Raw genomic sequence first — 19,501 nt, forward strand, 5'->3', positions numbered from 1 at the left:
TAAAAGAATGGAAAAGAAAAGGAAAAAGAAAAAAAGAGAAAAAGAAAAAGAAAATTAAAAAAAGAGGAAGAAAGAAAAAGAAAAATAAGAAGAGAAAGAAAAAGGAAAAAGAAAAAGGAGAAGAAAAAGAAAAAGAAAAAGAAAAAGAAAAAGAAAAAGAAAAAGAAAAGAAAAAGAAAAAGAAAAAGAAAAAGAAAAAGAAAAAGAAAAAGAAAAAGAAAAAGAAAAGAAAAAGAAAAAGAAAAGAAAAAGAAAAAGAGTACCTCCTGATCTGCACACCCAAAAAATGTGCACTGTGATCTGGCCTGATTGCTTGTCAAGATCAGTGTGGAGTATACTGGAAGGAGACCAGAATGAACAAGTTTTGACAAACAATACACTTGTCCCACAGACTGTATGCAATTAGTTTAATTCATTTTTGCTGGAAAAAAATGATTTTTTCTTGGGAATAATTTTGGAGATTACTAGTTTGTTTCCAATGCACATAAAGGGATTTTTTCCAGGTTTCAAGGAATCTCCAAGTTCCATTTATTTTCAATTTATTATCTTATACATTGCTTTCCATGAATTGCTGTTAAACCTTGCAGAGCAGAGCACAACATAGTGTGTCACAGAAATGGAACCATTGCTCAGTTTAATACATCTGATGTTTTCCCTTAGGTTTGGAGCAAGCTGTGGAATAACCTTTTAGATTTTTTTCTTACAGAACCACTGAAGGATGACTAGGGAAATCAACTCTAATTTACCTAGAAAAACTGTAGAAATTTTCCTTTGGAAGGAAAGGAACCAAAGATCTGTTTTAAAAATAAGCTTTTTTTAAGGCTTCTAATTTCAAGGGTCTTGAAGCAACTCCTTTTAAATGCTGCTTCCATGACCAATTCAACCGACTGTTAACGAATCTAATTTTACTTAAAAATGGAATTTTGCTAACTTCTACATTAAATTGCATGATTTTGTTGAACTTTTTAAGATTTTCTCTCCTGCACCATATTTTTCTGTGTAAGATAAGATACAATAATTCTTGTCTTAAGGCTTTTTTCCTGACTGTTTAGTTTTTAAATAGTGTTTTCTACTCTTCCAAGTATTTCCACATTATCTGAATTGTGTAGACATAATTTGACATAATCTTCTAAGCAGGATTCTAAGTAATCATCTTCTAAGTAATTTTAGTACTGGATAGAGAGGCAAAACTTATTTTCCTTGGTCTGCATAACACTACATTTTTTTTTATTTTGGTTGCCAAGTATCTAATTTATTTTATCATATGTTATCAGTTTGAAACCATTCATGTTGAATGGCTTATCTCTAATGACTTTTCTTCCTACTTTCTCTAACATGAGACAATCCCCAGTTTTAAATACAAACTAATACTTTACTTCTCACATGTATTTTCAGGAAACCGAATTCAATGTAATAAATTTTGAGACAGTGACCCTCTAACCAGATTATTTCCTTCTGCTGTAACTGTTATTTCCAAACCCCTTAGTGTTTTATTTTTCATCATTCATAAATTAAGGCAAGTAAAAATGCAAGCAGAAGATGTAATCTTTTGCAGTTGAAAACTGGCTGAAGTGCTGACTCACATTCTTTTACTGAAAGTCCTATCCTAGTAATATATTAGAGATCAGATATACAGGAAATTTAAACTCATTATTTCAGGGATTTTGAATTTTTTGGTGCAGTTAAAATTCAATTACCAAATAAATATGTCCATTTTTTTTTCAGTAAATACATGAAATACAAAATTTTAGTTATCTTTTTGGATTAAAACATCTATAGTTTACAGCAGAATTAACTGAAAGATTACTCTAAGTTTATTCACTTTTCAGATTGAGCTATAATGTCAGATACTTTAAAAATGCTAAAACAAATCAAAAAAGGTGCTAAAATATAGTTTCACTGAAGGAAATGAGAAATATATGCTGGAGTAAAAGAAATTGAATAATTAATATCATAGGACAGAGATAGGAGAAGTGATGGTCTAATAAATCAGGTTAATTAGTTCAGGTTACTTCCTATGTGATTGCTGAGTTCTTGTAACCCACAAGGCATCATCAACTGCCCTTAAGTGTTGGTCTTTAGGGTACTTTTCTTTCTAATACTGCTATTGAAATTAAGAAGTAAAATTGTAGGTTGTTATTAAAAAGACATGTGAAAGTCGGCTATTTCATTTGTATGCAACTACCTTTCCATCCTTTTTGATGGGGTGAATTCTGAAGGTTATGTTAAATTTAAAAATACAGTAGAAGAAAAAGCTAATGATCCATGAGGACACAAATGTTGATAGAAACTTGTACCTCTGTTTTCAGAATCTCATCACCAACATAGTAAAGCATAGTAAAATTTCAGAAACTCAGAATCCAAGAGGTCTGTATAAACTGTAGAAATCAGAATATAAGCAGACATCAAAAGGAAATCGATAAAGGATTCAAGTTATAAATGAAATCTGATGAAATTTCTCATGAAATTTTCTATATCGGAAACTGATGCAGGTAATACTGATTGGAAGCTGAAAATTATAGTTATCTTATTCTTTGATCTATAGCTACAAGATGCTTTCAAGAAAATACATTTGTCCTGATAGGTAGAGGTATTTTTTTTAATTTTAGAAAATGTCTGTTATTCTTTCATAATTGGTTTTCTTATTCAGGGGATCTTTTCCCCCTCTGTCTGACTAGATCTGTTCTTCATGAGACACCTCTAATTTTTGTTGGGTAGAGAAGATTAGATACAGGGATTCCCACTGCTATTCTGTCATGGTTTGAGCCTGGCACAATGCCAGTGTCCCCAGGAGAACACCTACTTCCCTGGCACTTACTGTGAGATATGATCAGAGACAGAGCAAAGCAGGCTCTAACTTAAGGTTAAAAGAAAAAAAAACATTTATTAACCTACAACTACAAAGGAAGACACACAAACACAATAGAACATAAGATGAAAACCTTCCAAATTCTTCCTCCTCCCCCCACCAAATTTCTAATTCCACTGCCACCCTTCAGATAATCGATTCTCAGTCTCTCGAGGAGAGAGAAGTCCCTCTTGCGCCACACGCCTTCCATGTCCAGTGCTCTCACCACTGCACATGGATCAGAGCTGCTTCTAGGGTTTTTCATTTTAAGGATACTTTGACCAGTTCCAAAGGGAGCACAGTCCTTCTCTTTTTGGGACACTTGTCCCCCCCAAATTTCACCCCCTGGGGCCGAGGGGTCTCTGGAACAGAGATCGTCTTCTTCTTCTTCTCTTCTTCGAAGGGGAGGGCACCACCACCACCCTCCTCACCCGTCGTCTCTGTTCACTCCTCCTCCACATCACTGCACTCTCCTGGCTCTGAGCCATCGCCTCCCCCTAGAACGCAGTCTCTGTGTCACAGAAACACCAGTGGTTCTGCTGTGGCTACACAAAAAAAGTCCAGCCCAAAGCCACTCCATCATCTCCTCCCACCTAGAATTTTCTCAACATCTTCTCAATCTCAACAGCTTCTCAATCTCATCAACTTCAGGAGGACTCAGCTTTTGCAAGGTTCTCATCTTCCTCAGAGGGGTTAAAAGTCCCAGGCTCTCTGCCGGTTTACTTCGTCAACTCCCACGCTTGGCTGCCCTGCTGGGCACCCCCCCCTTCTCCTTCACACCGGGCCACTATCACAGACACCACAGGCACCGGCTCTGGCTCTCTCTCCCTCGCCGGGGGGGGGGGAATGGAGGACGGCTGCCCGAAGTCTCCTCCACCCTTGGGCCCAGGCCTGGCCTACCTCTCTCTCTGGCCACATGGCTCCCCCGACCCCCCCCCCCCCCCGCCCAGCCAAATCTGGGCGGCGGGGGGGAGTCTGCTCACTCTCAAGCGGGACTCCAAGAGGAAGTTCCCCTGGGAGATCACAGCTTTTAACCCCTGTGTTCTCAGAGGCGTATCCTGCCCTCAGTGGACAAACCAGGTGCCAATATTAAATCTGAACACCGATTGGCTTGCCCACACCATCACAAAAACTTCACTTCCTCTCAAACCACGACATATTCCTATTCACAGCTCAGTTAAAAGGTTTGCCCAGTCTGATATAAAGATGCCAGTGCTTTGTGCTGTCATGTCAACGACATTTAATGTTAAATTGACATTCATATAAAACCAAAATTTTATTGATGCCACACAGTGATAGGCAGAAAAAGCAAAACACAGCTGTCTGGTAAAAGTAACAGGCTGCAACTTTTAATAAGGAGTATTTCAGTACAGATTCTGAATAACAAACAGGCAGTCTCCCTGGCCATGCCTAACCACTCCCTATCAAAGGAGAAAATTTGACAATGTTTTCACTCATCATGCACTGAACTTACTCTAACTTACTCTGACTTTTGGAAAAACAGAAAAAAAATTACCTTTACACTTTATCATGCATGTCAAATGTTTTGTGACCCTCTGAGTACCACCTAATGCTGCTACTGTGTGATCTTTTTTGTCTTGTACAGATCACAGATCCCTTGGCACTGTAGTGGGCTTGCACAATTTTCTCAGTAAAGTTCCCAAACATTTGAGAAGAAAACACACTTTCCCTTCACAGTACCATCTAGAAATCTCAAAACTCATTTCTTTTCATGGTACCTGATGATGGATGTCTATATTCATGATGTGTAAGGACCTTTACCAGTGTAGAATTGCTCCTGAGACTTGAGGGTTTTTACCATGTGCTTTGCACTGGCAGTTGTCTGTCTGAAATAGCATGAAGTGGCTGTAGGACTTTATATAGACACATTCTTTTTTAGGAGCAGCTTATCTAGCTCTCTATGTCAATTCCATGGTTCCTCAGTCCTGTCCAGTAAATAATAGAAGCAAAAGCTTTACTTATCCTTAAACTTTAGAATATATTCTAATAATTCAGTGGAAGGGTCCATCCAGAAATACTGACAGATACTGTCTGTAGGAACATGCCTGGCTGCACTGGCCCACTCAGTGCTACATTCTGCCTCTCAAAAGACTCCTCTGTGTTTCAGAAACACGAAGAACTAGTTATAGACTTTTTAAAGTCTGAAAATGATTCAGGAATTTTTGGCATACCCTGTGACTAGATTTTAGGTTTCTGAAGGTCTGACACTGACCTGTCCCTGATTTGCTGCTATAGGTTAAAAATGAGAGTCCATGTTTGCTCCTGAGCAATTGTTTTTTATTTATATCCTCCACTTCCTTGTGATGTGAAATTAGACATTCTCCTTCACTTCTGTGCTAAGATGGAAATGAGGGCTGGAAAAAATCTCACTAAGGATTTTTCTTTTAGAAAATGAATGCTGTGTAGGCCCAAATCATAATTTAATGGTAACATACTTAAATTTCAAATCCATGATGACCATTTCTTTCTCTGAAAGCAGAATTCTCCATGGCTATAATTTCTTTCAGAAGAGGTTAGGCCCCTGAGCTGTGCTCCACTCCAGAGAACTTACCACAGATTTAAGATTGTGCATAGATAGATTTTTTTTCTTTTTAATGAGGTTTAATATTTTCATTTTCATTTATGATTCTTTATATTTAGCATAATTAGTAGCTTTATAATAGTCTCTTCATTGGTCTGAAGATATACTTTTCAGTTTAAGGAAAGAAATTTTTAAATGCATTTCTAGGACTGGTTTAGCATTCATGGTATTCTATTGCTGCTAAAGATTTAGTTCTGATTTTAAGTTTAATCATTCTTTAACCCTACTGCTTTCAAGGGATGGTGAAAGGTAGTGCATGGGAGGTGAATCTGAGTTGGTCTAAATTTATATAAATCATTGAAACTATTTATAATAGTTAATTTAAGATAATAATGAACTTTAATTTAGTTCATTTCTTACTCTACAGGTTTTGAAAAGGTTAGAATGTCAATGAAAACAATGTTCTGAAAATGCACTCAGACACTTCTTCTAGCACACAATCAGTCTCAAATTCAGAAATATAGTGGCTATGCCTCAGGGTGTATAATGTTTAGCAGAACAATCTAGTAATGAAAAGAGGCTCTTCCAGTTTCCTTTCCATAACTAGTCTGTATATAAGATCTGTTCCAATTAGAACCTTAACACACTGCAGTAAAAATGTAAGACACCAAAGACAAGTATTATCAAATTAGTACATCTCAACTGATACATGTATGAGGTAGCCACAGGTCCTATTAGGAGCACTACAATTATGTGTCTAATCCCAAATGAATGTAACTCCAAATAAATATTGCATGCATAGAAAAAATTCTTCTAAAAGAAAGTCCAACTTGCAGACTTGAAAAACAAAAATTAATGAATGTAAAAAAAAATTAGAAATATTAATTTCACTTGAGGACAAGAATTACGATATCCTGATTAACAACATGATGACATCAGAGTCTCTTCCGTCCTTCCTCCCTTAGAAAATTAAATTACCTTCTGCTTCCAAAATACTCAAAATTTACATAGTCTCCCCATTGCCTCATATCCTCAAAACTTTGAATGACCAAAAAATATTTGGTTATATAAAAGTTGAGGTTGGTTTTTACTTTTAATTTAAAGATGTGTATGAAGCTGCTACTCTGGTAAACAGAGTAGGTGCCAAATACTTTTTTACCTCTAAGACAGAAACAATGTAAAACATTTTTTAGGTGAATATAAGCACTAGATTAGCCTTCTGTTTGAATAATTATTTTAACCCATGCTTTGTCGATGGAAATGCTAGCATGGTGATGTTTTGCATTTTTACCATCTCAGGAAAATCTTACAAGATTTTTTGGGGTACAGATCTTTAGCAATATAGACTTATGTGAGAAAATGCTACCCTATAAATAAGCACTCTAAAATACTTTCTCTCAACAGGCCTGGATTAGGATGGAAGTGACCAGTTTGTCTATTTGTATTGGGTTTGAATGGGATGGAGTTAATTTTATTCTGTTAAGAAAACATTGAGTTCATTCATCTTTCAGAAAGAATTTCTTCACTGAAAGAGTTGTCAAGAATTGGAAGGGGCTATGCAGGGAGGTGATGTAGTTATCGTCCCTTGAAGTGTTCAAGAAACAGCTGGACTTGGCATTAATGCTATGGTTTAGTTGAGATGGTGATGCTTGGTCTAAGGTTGAACTTATGATCTTGGAAATCTTTTCCAATTTTAGTTATTCCATGATTCTATGATTGTTCAGCTAATGCTGAGCAGTGCTTCACAGTGTTAGGGCCTTCTCTAGGGTTACTTGCTCTGACATGCCAGCAGGTAGGCTCAGCATGGGCAAGAAGGTGGGAGGGGACACAGATGACCTGAATTGAATGGTGACACATGTCATGTCATGCTTAGCAATTAAAATCTGGGGAAGTGTTTCTGAAGTAGCTGTTGCTAAGGGTCTGACTAGGTATAAGTCTGCTGTTGATATGTGATTGCGTTTGCATCACTTGTTTGGTTTTGGGATATTTGGGGTTTTGCTTTGTTTTGTTTTCACTTATTAAACTGTCTTTATCTTGACTGATTCATTTTCTTGCTTTGTCTTCTTAATTCTCTTCAGATCCTATTATGGGGAATTGTGAGAGCACCTGGGTGGGGCTTACCTGCCAGCTGGGCTAAACCTACCAATATCCTGTGTCTTGTGGGTACCTTGAGAAAGTGAGGATGAAGCTGCTTGATTACACTACCAGGGATGTAAAAGCCAAACCTAGAGAGGAGGGGGGAAAAGAGATAAAGAAGGGAATAGATAGATATGTTGGGAGCTTGGAATAAATGAAGCTGCAAAATCAAACTGGGGAGTCCTAAGGAGGAGTACAGAAGGCAAGAAATGCACCACAGGGTATGGGGAAAGGTGATTTTTGGGACTAAAAGGCTAGGATACAAACATAGGAGAGGAAGATTGCCAGAGGGGCTGGCTGAGAAATAGAGAAAGTATATGGAGTGGAGAACTCAGACTGCACTGGTAAAAAGGAGGTTGCAAAAATGAAACTGACAAGAGGAAGAAACACAAGAAATAGAATAGTAGCACGCTGTGTTAGGAGTCCAGGCTGAATAGTGCATGATTATTTAATTGTGTTCTTCAAAAAATACTTGGAGTAAAAAATATGATTTTGTTTGCCTTAAAATATGTGTATTGCAAATATACATCAACTAAATGAATATTTTTTTAAAGTGCCCTGAAAAATTAAAAAGAAAAATATTTAATTTCAAAATTTGCATAAATTATCATCTTTAAGTCATTGAATTACCCCTCTGGGCATAGTGTTAAAAAGAAAGAAGATAACTGTTAACTATTTCTCATTTTCAATTAGGAAAAAAAAAGGTTTGATATGTAGGTGGTATCAAACATGTGGAAAAGGTAATTTGTTAAAGGTTATTATGATTTGCTTCTGAAAATTACCAGTTGAAGTAGATTTGCTTCTGAAAATTACCAGTCTCCTGACTTTTCTGTGTATGGTTCAGAGATTCTTCTAAAAACCACTGGGTTTTCCCAGTTTTGTAATTCACATCTATTATCAAGAAAAGGGCTGCTTTTTAAAATCTCTTGTTATAAACTTTAAAATGCAGTTAAGCTTTGCAGGTGGGAGAGAGCTGCTAGCAGAGATCACTGTAGGTGTTCATATGTATATGGTGTTTGACATTTATAATAAAATTCTGTCTTTAGAGTATGAAAGCAAGATGTTTCAGTGATGCCAATTCAGGTAGGCTTCTTTAGTGTATTTTTTTTCCTCATCTGCTGATGTATTTATCATAGCTTAAAAATGTGACTGAAATTTGCAAGGAGATTCCAGCTAAATTCATAATCTAGGGAGTGATGGCTTAAAGATTATATTGCTGTAATATCAAAGAAGTGATCATATTTGTAGCATTATTACTGAGACTTTAGTGGGAACAGAATACATTAATTTGTCAATATAGTGGTTTGAATGACAGAACTTCTTTACCTTCTTTTCCACCTCAACCTAAATTTTTTTCTGTCATATTTTAAAAAGAATCTATTTCTATGAAGCCGTTATAGACGTTGTCATTATATGTATGTGCAGCTGGATTTAATGAGTTTTAACTGGGAGTTGTTCCAAAAGTTTGCTCATTTCCTCTGTTTTTCACAAAAAGACTCCTGTTTATTTGCAGTGAATCATTTCCTCTTTTCCAAGTTTTAGATGAGTAGACACTAGAGTTACTGTTAATTTATTCCCACTGCTATAATTACTAGAATTTTCCCATGAGCAAGAATTCCTGCCTGAAAACTTAGAACACTTGAACAGATCTGCCAATATCCCATTGTTCTTTAACCTGGCCTTCTTGCCTACATTGACCTCGTGTTGAATGAAAAATTATCATTTCCCATTTGGAATCATTGGCTCAATTCTATCTGTTGGGAAAGGGAGGCTGATAAGCAGTTTCTTAATTCAGGTAGATGACCAGCACCTAGAAACCTAGGATGGGTGGAGTAATCCTTCTTGCAAGCTCCTTCTTGCTGCAATTCAAATTTAAGTTCTGTTAGGTGCATTATTGTTGATTTGCTGTTAATTTATGGAAATATTAACTATAGCAATCTAATTGTAAAATTTAAGCTACACAAACATGAATATATTATTCTGTTCCATATTTCTAATACTCTTATGCAAAATTAAAATCTTATATAACATATAATAGATATACATAAAGTATAATATATGATAATATATAGTATATAATAATATATAATATAGTATATGATGTTGGACACTTCAAATAACTTGTGGAAGCCTCTGAGATCAAAGTTTGATCTTAACTTTCTTCTGACTGACTTTTTTCCCTTTCTAATAAAATGAATTTTCAAGCAAAATCTAGAATTACTTTATAAATATTTTAACAGTTTAAATGAAGAATGTGAGGTTTTCTCCATTCCTTTATTATACTTTTTACATTTCAACAAATTAGGATTGGTGACCTCAAACCTAGTCAGATTTTATAACTGAAGATTAGCAGATTTTTTTCAGATTCTTTTTTCAGCTAAACTATGTTTTGTAATGTTTCTAATTATTTAAAACATTAAGGAAGCAATTTCATAATAAAATTAGGACTATTCCTTCAAAGTTTATGTATATTAAAATCAGCCTGCCAAAAATATGTATACATGATATATGGGCAGAATTAGAGATACATGTAAAGAGAAGACTATTTGCAACAAAGATAGTTAAAAATGAATGCTATAAACCTATTTATTTCTATTCCTTCTGTTTCCATAAAGTTTCTAGATGGGAAGAGCTGCTGGAAACAGTATGATGAAAGGTAGACACGATTTATGTGTTTCTTGTTACTCAGTTCTTCAGTGTATTGAGAAGTTATTTTCAGTTCTGAGCACAATATTGCTCGCCAGAATAACAGGTGATGTGTGCAGCTGATTCACTTGTCAGTGTGGGAAGGAATAAACACAATTGGAGGTGAAGGAGTTCTTTTAACTTTTGATCCTGTTTGTGCCATACTGCTTTTTATAAGCTTGTACAAAGTTTTTCTATTTTTAATCAATTCTTTACATTCATGGTGACTTCATTCTTCTAAGGATTTTAGAAAAGACTGTGAGGAAATGAAGGAATTTGCGAACACTTAAGTATTTGGTATGTGTTAAGTCAAAGTATTTTGCATTGTGTAACACAGGGGAAAAAAACCCCTTATTTATTTTGCTTTTCTTTCCCCATTCCCAGAAAAAGGATAAGACCAATCTCTTCTAACAAGCCACCTACAGAATATTTTTAAGTAGTGGCTGTATCAGTCATGTCCCCACTGATTATAAAGAGGATTTAGACATGGAAATCCTGAAGATATCTTTCCACGTATGCTTGAAATTAGAGTTCTTAAACACACATGGAATTTCACCTTTAATCCCTGCTTCTTATATGGAGTATATATTGTGATCAATTATTCACCTGCTTGCTGATTGCAAAGTTTATTTGTGTGCTTTCTATGTATTCACAGCAGTCATCTTGCTGCAGGCACATATATTTGCATATCCATCTCTCTTAAGTTTTGTTATTTATGTATTGTCTCTCAACAAAATGATAAAAACCTGTCTTTTGCTACCTGGCTACCCATATTTAACTTGCTTCTTAAATTGGCAAGTTTTTATTTGTATAGGGAGACACTGTGGCTGAGAAAGGGAGAACAAAATGATTGAATGGATAAATGGACAAAAAGAACCTGGTTTGAAATGGGTGGGGAAAGGCCTTAGAAGTTTTTACAACATATTTATAACATGAGAAAATTACAGAAAAAAAATGTTCTAATTTCATATTCAAAGGACCTGTTATTGGTAACATGTGCTAAGATCTCTATTTTACATATTTTGCAGGTTTACATTATTTTTTTACATGTTGCTTTTGTTAAGAAGAATTGCTGAAATTCCTATTAGAACGTATTATCCATTGAATGACTCTTTCATCCAAATGGTCAAAATTAACTGCCAATTGATTGCAAATCTTTTGAGGAATGAAAAGTGTATTTCTGTTTTGAAAGGATATAAAGCAGTAGTTTCTGATACCTCGCTATTAGCCACATTATCCAAACACACTTCTTTCTATAGATTTTTGTATCATTCTAATTAGGTAGAGATTTTTTAATTGGCCATTTTTCTAGTACATGTTTTTTCCCCTTCAGCTATATGTTTCAGGACAGAGTTGCACATAAGTGGTTCCAAGATAAAATGAAAATGCCAAGAACTCCTATTTCTAATTGAATAGACTTAATTAAATAGGTTATGTTATGGAAGTTTAGGATGAAACAACTGCAGAATGAGTATTTGTTGACTACATGCATTTAGAAATCCATTATATACTCTGATCATTAACTCAAGTACCATTTCATACTTTTAATTACTCTTTATTAGTTCAAAAAGATTCTGTGTTAAACATATAGACTACATTTATGAGCTTAAATGACTTCAGATTTAGGCAACTGTGGAAGAGTCACTGGTGTTTCCAATGTTTTTGTAGTACCTTTATTTTATAATAAAACATGTTATATTTCCTTGTGTGTACTGAAATAGGGTTTTTATATGCCCTTATCCCTCTTTTGAAGTCATCCTGAAATCTTTTGTCGCATCACATTAAGAAGCTGAATATAGGTTATACATTGTTTGTGTGTTGTCTTTCATGGCAAGCAGAAAAGAAAAGACAGTGCCTTTTCACAATGGGTGTGCGCAAAACCAACCCACTCTATACTTACATTATAGTAAGTGATATAATTATTAGAGATTATTAAAGAGTATTTGGCATCCCTTTGGTGTTTAATATAGAAGCTGCAAACCCTTTTTTTCATTCAAAGTAATTAACCCCCCATAGCTTGTCTGGTGAAATTTTCTTAGCAATTAATGATATTTTTGTTGCAATAGTATTTCCTCATCTTTAACAAACAGTAATATTATCAGGAAATTATATGAGTATATAGTTATTCATCCAAGCCAAGATTATTGATACTGTTGATCTACACCTACGTGCTATAGTTTTTATGTTTTAAGAACCTGCTCATTTTTAGATTAGACATATAAAGTCTTGAAAATAACCCAGCTGGCATTTCTTTTAAAATGTCTTTACAGTTTTGTCTGGAGGCTTTCTATGTAGAGTTCTTGCTACAAAGCAGCAGAGTTCAGGGTAACAGAAGTTACAGCACAGGTTAATGCTTTTGAGTTTACAAGAAGAAATATTTATTTGTCAGTTGAATTGTTCTGGAATCGTATCTGAAGCCAAGGTTCCATAGTCTCAAAAGTGAATTGATGAAGCATCAGGATGCCCAGCAGTCCAAATCTGATCTGAATCTGGCACAAACACATGATTGAATTCCTGTTAAATTAATGAGTGCATACAGAAGAAAACTTGTACACATTTTGTGCTTTTATGGCAGTTTTATATATGATTTGGAATAAAGTCAGCATGGCATTGACAAAAAATAATGAATGCAACATAGCTGTAAATAAAGCTAAAATGTCAGAAGCAGTTGAACAAATTTGCACGATAGGACCACAATATTGAGGGCTGTGATATTACATTTATTTTGTTGTCAGTTCAAGTATTTCCTCTTTTTTAAAACAGTTTCCATAAGTGCAATTTTATTTGACATAGTATATTTTTTGCAAAACCTGAACAAGGTCTACTAAGAAAGAAAAAAAGAGGAAGAAATAAAGCCCTACAACCTAATTCTTGGCTTGTATTCTGATCACTAATAACAGTGTGCTCATATGTTATACTAAATCAGTCATAATGTAACATGCATCAACATACCTTTCTGTAGGAAATAGCAATTGATTATTACCATAGCTCACAATTCAGTGTCTTTATTTATTTTGTCCATTCATAGACATGTCTTAGTGTTGAACTCAAGGTTAGAGTCAGAAATAAGGGATCAAGTACCTAAAGGTTGGTAATGCACCTTTTAGGTGTGTACTTTTTCATGTGTCTGGCTTTAGGAGAGTGATTGTTTCCAAATGCCTTAGTACTTCTTCTATTAAGAAATTACTTGGTTTAGATTACTTATTTTTCATATAGCCACTGTAAGTTTAAATGCAGTGTAAATGCACACAGATATACAGTAAGAAAATGGTGTTCTTCCTTTCAAAGTGAGCTAAGGCAATATTTGTAGATACCTCAGGATGCTGTCAATTTCTTTTATAAGTATATTCTGCAGTACAGAATCTATGAAAATTTCCCTTGGAGACAAAAAAATTAACACTCTCTTTTTTGTATTGACAATAGGCTTTGGAGGGTAAAAACTTGAATCTGATCTTAGAATTATGCTTCATGGATGCATATTCCAGCCATTAATGGACAGAAAAGCTGGTCCAAGGAAAAAAGCATGAGTTCACATAGTATGGACATCAAATCTGCAGTTTCATTGCTTTGCTGCCCAGATTTACTTTAATTATACTGTACTGCTTACTAATGCAGCTAATACCACAGTGCCCATCTAATTAAACTGAGTCGAAAAAAGTTGTAATTAATAGTCTACATGTATTTACAGACATGTCAATGATTTTTATCCTGACAAATGGTATTTCTATATTCCTGATTATTTACATTAAATGTGACAGAGTAAATCCCGTTGAATAGTGCCAGGAAGTTACAGCCAATCATCAAGATGTATTCTGGCTGGTTTGGTTTTAATTTAACATGCTTTTATGCATTCATTGTTCTGAAAAGCCTATAATGAAACTCAAGAATAAGATAATTGGCAGCAATTTGCCAATACAATAATCTTTCTCAGCAGTAAGAGCCTTGGCAGAATTTCTCTGACGCTGGCTCGCTGCAATGTCAGGTAAACTTGAGTACTGTGATTATGTGGAACTCATGGCCATATTTCCCTGCTGTAAAACTTCATAGCATCTACTTTACCACTGAAGTTCTGTTGCGACATTTCTACAGTGATATTTCATAAAAATATGATCCTTTATGACAAATTACTCCAGATTTACAAGAGCACCAGGGAAAAAGAGAATTAAACACTCTGGGTTTTGTGTACGAGAGGAGGGGGAAGAAACTGGGGAAGAAGAGCACAGGGCAAGATACTGCTGTGTTTGCCCATAATGAGCAGCACCTACATGCATGTGAAATAGCCCAATTTTTATATATGTCAACTGATAAACAATGGTTGTCTTGCTGGAGGAAAATGTAGTGAACACGGTACTGCAAGTTATGTACTGTTATTCTTATAGTTTTTTTTCTAGAGTATTCAAAGTGCCATATTAAAAATTTGGCAAAAATTCCAGCAATTAGTTTGTTGGAGGTTTTTGAAGGGATTATTCTTGAAATACAAAAAGGTTGAAACACAAAATAAAAAGGCATTATTTTGTGCAAACTATCTTAAAATTAAGAGTACTGCTGAATTCTTCATGAATTATCAATACCTAGAAATACAAATCAAGGTGGTCTTTAGATAGAAATGTCTGAATAATCTTAATAAACAAACAAATACTGAAGGGTCTAATCTCAAGGATATTTAAATTTAGGTTTTATTTTTTTTATTCCAGTCAGATATTTTTATTTGCATGGTGTTTTTTAATTTATAGTTTGTGACATAGGAAATTAAATTCTAGCAACACAGTAACTTGTTATGTTCTCTACAATCATCTTATCTGACACTTCACCCAAATAATTATTTGATTTTGGTTTATAATGAACTGGCAGAAAAATCTTGACTCTCCTGTTGTTCCTACAGTCTTAAAAATGTTAAAAATAAAATTTTAAAAGGATGTAAAAAATCACTATATTTCTGGAAGACACTTATGTTCTTTGACATATGTACAGGCAGAGAAATTCCTGCATGTGCCCGTGTTTAATGGAGTTTTTTTTAACAAAGTTGTGTTTTCCTATTTATAATTTTCAGAGGTACTTGGTTGTTTACAGATACAAAAATGCAATGCAGTGAATATCTGTGGAGTGTGAGGCTGTTGAAGAAGTAGACAATTCACCTTGGGACAGACAGGTGAAAAACTATGTTCACAGGCAAAAAAAAAAATATAAGTTGGAGTACCTGTAGGAATCTACAAAGCAAAGAAGGTGAAATACCTTTACATTTATGGATACTTACAGATTTAAGGGACTTACAATGATGATATGATCTATTTATAGGGCAAAACTAAATACAAAAAATATCTTTAGTGCTCCTCAGTCCTGTTTCAAGCAAGAATAGACAAAGTGCAGGCAGGCTCTAGTAGGCTTCTCTCAAATTTCTAAAGCTTGTGACATGATCTCTTTAATTCTTCACATCTTTCATGTATGTTTACATCTTGTGCAAAACTGAATGCTTACTGGAGTACATGAAATTATAGGAAGTAAGAACAATAGTTTTATCCTAGTTTTATCAAGATATTTTTGATATCTTTAGTGAAGATGGCTGTATCCTAGAAGTCCTAGGAGTCCTAGAAGACTAGGAAGGCTGGTTCATCCAAAAGTTCATTTCATTTCTCCCAAATGTGTCTGTTGATCTTATAAAAGATAGTACCTCTCCCTGACAACCTTGTCATCTTTATGTGGCACAAGGCATTGGAGAATGAAACTCTCTAACTATATATCAGTGTTATGGAAAGCTTTTTAATGATACACAAGTAAATTCTTTATTCAGGGCGGTTTCATCTGTCAATAACTGCATTTGATAACCAAATGTTGCGCCTAATGAAGAATGAGAAAGTGTCTATAAGCAGTGGCAGAGAAATAGTGTTACACTGACTCATGCTGTCAAATCAGCAGTAAAATATAATGCTATCTATCAAACAACTTACATTTTCAGGGTTTTACATAAATGTCTCTGTATGTTTAATAGGGAGATTAAAATGATGATATATAGCTATGTCTTGTGAAGTTCTGCTTATCTGAATGACCAAATTGTCATGGTTTTTTATAGTGTGTGAAGAGAAATAGATCTTTTTAGAATTGTCCATTCCATCCAATCTACTTTTTTCTACCTTAGGAATAAATTAATCATACTTCATAAGATACTTTTAACTCTAAAAGAAAGAAAACTATTTCGGTATGACTGTTTATATAATCATTGCTGAAAGCCAGTTAAAATAATTACAGCTTTTTTTCTTCCTTCTTTTTTTTTTCTTTATTTTTTCACAAAAAGAAATTGCAGGGATATGCAAATACTCACATGGAAACAATCTTCACAAGGGAATAATGATAAATCTTTATAATCTTTTTGTGCTGTGTTTGATTACAGGTGACTCCATATGACATAAAGGCTGCAGCTCTGCAAGTAAACTAAGCTTTGGCAGAGCATGATATGGGGAAGTGATTCTTTAAGCTGACAAAATGTTAGAGTTAATGCTAACTTGCCTCTATCTTGCTGCTTTCTGTCTAGGACTTTCCCAAACATTCTCAGGCATAATATAGTAGACAGAGAGCTGATTTCCCAGGAAAGACATAAACAGCCATGCTCTTTTAAAGGATAACTGAATTGAAGAGTGCATGATTTTGGTCAGACTATTGTCATTCTTCCTGAGGCCTGATGTTTCTCTAGATATTAGCACAGAGAGAGATGAAGTGTCTATGTGATAGAAAAGCATTCAGTTCTGGCCTACTATATAAAGAAAGAGTATGTGTTCAGTTAAAATAAAAGGTAGAAAATAAATGTCTGTAGGGGCTTATTGAGCTGACTGATCTTAACACCTATCAATATAAGGGGTAGATTTGTTTCCAGAAATTTATAGTTTTCTACTGACAATTGAAGCAGCCTAGACTAGTTCAAACTTAGCCTTCTAATTTTCAAAATCCTGATTTATAACAGGTAAATCCCAACCTTTGTGCCCAGTAAATGACCTTAGAAAGCAAAGGTATTTTTTGTTTTCAGTGATGTCAGTTGATGGATATCTTTAGCCTCTCTACAGGAAGAAAAGCTCCATAGACTCCTTGCAGTTTTTTTCAGCTCAGGTTGATCTCACTGCCAAAAGAAAGGCAACAAGGAAAAGATGATACCAACTCTAGCTTGTGTATTTGTAAAATAATAAAGGTTGTCTGTAGATATGTTATTTACTGCTTAGTGAAGGACCTCACAGAATCATAGATAGGTCTGGGTTTGAAGGGACCTTAAAGACCATCTAGTTCTAACCCTCCTGCCATAATGTGAGAGCCTGGAAGTATTACTGGCTTGAAGCATTCAGAGGTGTGAAGGGGTATGTGAGTGTGTGGATGTGTGTGTGGAAAGGGACAGCCTGGGTCTTGCTCTGGTGAGGTGATGAACTGCCCCTTACATCCCACCCTTCCCCCTGTATCCCAGCCCTGTAGTGGCTGCCAATCCCAGGCACACTGGAGGCAATGCTCCCCACCTTCCTCTGGAGCCTCTAACCCAGCTCCTAAGTGGCCAAATGACTGCAAGTCCTACCTGGGGAAGAGTCCAGAAAAAGCCAAAGGGTACTTAAAGCAAGACACAAGGCAAGCACATTTAACCCTGCCTCCTCTTGGAACTTCTATCAGCTGAACACCACTGGAAACAGGAGTGATGGCTATGTTTGTTCTTTTCTACACCATTTTTGTCTTTCCTTTTCTCTCCTAATTACCTCATCTTGGGATTTTGAGTAATGTTTTGAGAAATTTAAAATCAATGAGGCTTGGAGTTTGCCAAGTTGAATGGGCCACGTGAATGCTTTGAGAAGTGTTTGTTTCATGTTGATTGAATGCTGCTCAAAACCTTTTGCCAAAGTTCTCCGATTTTCTAAAGGTGCCAGTAATAGCTTTTTTTGTTATTTTGACCTCTTGGGTATCTTGATATTATTTCACCCCTGCATCTAACTCAGAGTACATGAACAATTGTAAGCCCATTTGAAAGTCTCATAGATCAGGTGTCTTGGGGCCTTGCACATGGGCAAGGACACCTTCTACTAGAACTGGTTGTTCAAAGCCACGTCCAGCATAGCCTTGAACACTTACAGGGAAGGGGTATCCACAGCTTCCCTAAACAACCTCATGTAGACAATGCACTGAAAACAGGGAGCTGAAGACCAACAGCCTGATTCATAACCACTTATATAAGCTGTCCAGTAAAATATGGAAAGCAAAATGGAAAATATTTGTGGAGTCAAAATTCCTTCTTTGGTTTGGGGACATGGCAGCAATAAAGAAGAATCCACTATGAAGAAGAATTTGGAGTTAAAAAAGATGAATTTGAAACAACTCTTTATATTATTCCAGGAACAGGAACTGAAGGCAAAAGAAGAGATATAGAATCCATCTTTACATTTTAGCAATGCTGTATGAAGACAATCAAGAGAGTAATGTATAAAATGTGGAAAGAGTTGTAGGTGCTCAGAGCAGATCTGCTCATTCCATGGATCACAGAGGGAGGTATTTATCCCACTCAGCAGGTTAATAGGCCAGAAAGGAGAATGCAAATGAGAATGAGTGTGGGAATACTTCCTTTCAGCAGAGATTAAAGAGAAGCCATGCTGTTTTGAGACTAGGATGGATGAAGTAGCCCTTGCACATGCTTCCTGAGTTACCACTGTGGTCTCTTGATGTCATTATGGAGATTAGTTGAGAAGGTGAAGCTGCTACTTTGTGCCAAAACCAGGATCAATATTTCCTTCCCACAGAATAAAAAAGAATGAAATATAGAAGTGGTATAAAATAATTAATTTCTCACCAATCCATTTTAGAATAACATAGATAAGATTCTTTCTTCAAAAAGCAAATGTCATAATCAAATATCAAGTTAATAATTAGTTCCTAGTCTTTCAGTTTCTGATTTACTCAAATTATAAACTATTTATCTTTGGTGACTGTAAATACATCTAATGTCATTGAATCATGCGAATATAATTTGCATCAGAATCAGATTCATTGCTATTATATTTTATTTGGTATTTATATCTCCATGTCTTTTTATTCTTTCCCCATTTCTGTTTGCAGGTTTTGACCTAGTAAAGTGTGAAGATCCTGGCATACCAAATTATGGTTACAAGATACGAGATGAAGGACATTTTATAGACACGGTCATTTTATACAGCTGTAATCCTGGCTATACAATGCATGGTAGTAGTATTATGACCTGCTTAAGTGGAGATCGAAGAGTTTGGGACAAACCTTTGCCGACTTGCATAGGTAATGCAGATTGTGACAGTGTTCTGGTA

General features: G+C 35.3%; 1 protein-coding gene across 1 annotated transcript in view; it reads left to right on the top strand.

Annotated features, from left to right (window-relative positions):
* CSMD1 (CUB and Sushi multiple domains 1) overlaps positions 1–19,501 on the top strand; it is a 1,056,389-nt gene that overhangs the window by 860,815 nt on the left and 176,073 nt on the right. Inside the window, exon 24 of the mRNA XM_050972940.1 lies at positions 19,281–19,472. Coding sequence (XP_050828897.1) covers positions 19,281–19,472 — 192 coding nt within the window. The remainder of the gene's footprint in view (positions 1–19,280; positions 19,473–19,501) is intronic.

The sequence above is a fragment of the Serinus canaria genome, chromosome 3 (assembly GCF_022539315.1).
Source record: "Serinus canaria isolate serCan28SL12 chromosome 3, serCan2020, whole genome shotgun sequence".
Lineage (NCBI taxonomy): Eukaryota > Metazoa > Chordata > Aves > Passeriformes > Fringillidae > Serinus > Serinus canaria.